Source organism: Bactrocera latifrons, unplaced genomic scaffold, assembly GCF_001853355.1.
Source record: "Bactrocera latifrons isolate USDA-ARS-PBARC rearing strain unplaced genomic scaffold, ASM185335v1 scaffold_347, whole genome shotgun sequence".
Taxonomy (NCBI): domain Eukaryota; kingdom Metazoa; phylum Arthropoda; class Insecta; order Diptera; family Tephritidae; genus Bactrocera; species Bactrocera latifrons.
The window spans coordinates 212,983-214,960 of NW_017536987.1; the positions used below are offsets into that span (position 1 = coordinate 212,983).

A 1,978-nucleotide genomic window follows, 5' to 3' on the forward strand; every position below is an offset into this window, starting at 1 on the left:
TCATATTTATACAAATGTTTTATTTTAACATTTTCTGTCTATTAATTTACATATTAATTAATTAATTGTGGAACTGAAAAAGGTTTATGAACTGATAATAGTGTTAGTGTTGAGTATAGTTACAATTATATGGATCAACAACAAAGTATAGAATTAAGAGCAAGCTGGATACGATTTAATAGTGGTGGTGCACTCATTTTTTTCTGCATCAAACCACTTATCGTCCCCACAATATATTTCCTCTGAAGTACGGTTTCCTTTACAAATAAGGTAATGTTGACAACCCGTTTGTGAACTTATCTCATAACCGTCATTTCGACCGTCGCACCGATCGTCAACGCATCGCACATGCGCCCGAGGCAAACATGCCTCTTCTATGGGATCGAAAAATCTTGTTTCCGAGCATTGTCCCCAAACCGGTGCTGTATCAGGGATGCCAACACCAAGGTCTTTACAGTAAAAATAGCCACGACAAGAAGCGTCATCACTGACAAAGCGATTTCTAATTGCAAGTTTTTTGTTGCCGCACACTTCATCAGGAATCGGATATTTTGCACAATTAACTTTATTTCTTGGAATGCAAGTTCCTGTTTCAACATCAAAGTAGTTACCGTATTCACAAGACTGCTCAACTAGTTTGTCTTTCACACATTCGTAGTAGCCAGCACAGTTCGTCTCGTGCAAAAATGGTACTGAATTGGGCACAACATCACAAAAACTAAATTTCTTTTTACAAGAGTAATTTTCCGGATAATCACACATGCCTTCATTAACATTAAAAACCAGATTACTCGCACAAGAGCCAAAGCTAACCGTGGTGGAGCCTTTGCAGTTATACCAGCCTTGACAGTTCTTAGTATCCGCAATATACCCCTGAGTTTTTGAAGTACATGCAGTTGCGCAATATTTGTCGGAAGAAGTTTTTTCACATTCGTTAGTATTTCGATTATAAAACTGATCTTTTTCACATTCGATCGCAGTAGTGCTTTTAAAGTTCTCACACTTTATGCCGATGTGACAAAAGCCTGGCTTTCGCAACAAGACGCCATCTTTGAAGAATCTGCAAATGTCGTTTTCCGTGCTCAAGACTTGCTGACAATGAACAGTACCAAGTATTTCAAATAGAAGAGTTACTAATGCCACCAGCCGAAAGCCTACAATAGCAAAACAAAGAAAATTATATTACATAATATAGTATTTTAATGTAAACATAAAAATAAAATAAAAATAAAAATTGTCATATTTCTGAAGTAAATTTTTGTGAAAATCACATATTGTGATTTCATCTTGAATAATCTCTACTATGATGCATGGCCAGACAAATTGTTCGAACGTATGATGTTTGGTAGTTAAGGATGTAGCAAGATTAATTGAAATAGAGGTGTTGCCTTAGATATGTACTTTGAAGCCGTAAAAATACTAACACTCTTATTGTCTTATAAGAAATAGCTGTTATCTTGTTCGTTCGTCACATCCCAATCGATGTGGCGCTTGCAAAGGGAATAAAGAATAGAGAGGTTGAATTCGGCTTCCTTTGATGCAGTGATTTACCGCCAGTTTACGAAGAGAATCATCGACAAGCACGCTTTTATAGAACATAATCGCTGAAGCACTAACACTGCCTAAGTACAACAAAATAATCGGATTTCGGAGTAGAACTAAATTTAATTTATTATACACGGACCTTCCATTCTTTAAAATATCACTTAGTTTCAAATGTAAACTGATTGCACACAGCAAAGTATTTTGCTTTTATAGCATATTGGAAAACACCTGAATATTATAATTGATTTATTAGCGACTTACTGAATTTATCTCAAAGCATTTCTTGCAAATTTGTTATTTTATGAAATTCAGATTAGATAAAAGACATTCTAGTAATAAACGCCGAGATTCTTTAACTGTTGAAATATTTATTAAGGCGTTGAATTCATTTTTAACACTTATACTCTTTTATATTTTAGATATGCTGAATAAG

At 34.7% G+C, this 1,978-nt stretch overlaps 1 protein-coding gene across 1 annotated transcript; it reads right to left on the bottom strand.

Moving 5' to 3' along the window:
• Positions 1–1,742, bottom strand: LOC108971526 (peritrophin-44). Its single transcript, XM_018937653.1, has 2 exons — positions 1,685–1,742; positions 1–1,154 (listed from the first exon to the last, which is right to left on the bottom strand). The coding sequence occupies exons 1-2, from the start codon at positions 1,689–1,691 to the stop codon at positions 154–156; spliced, it is 1,008 nt and encodes a 335-aa protein (XP_018793198.1). The 5' UTR covers positions 1,692–1,742; the 3' UTR covers positions 1–153.
• Positions 1,743–1,978: the final 236 nt, after the last annotated feature.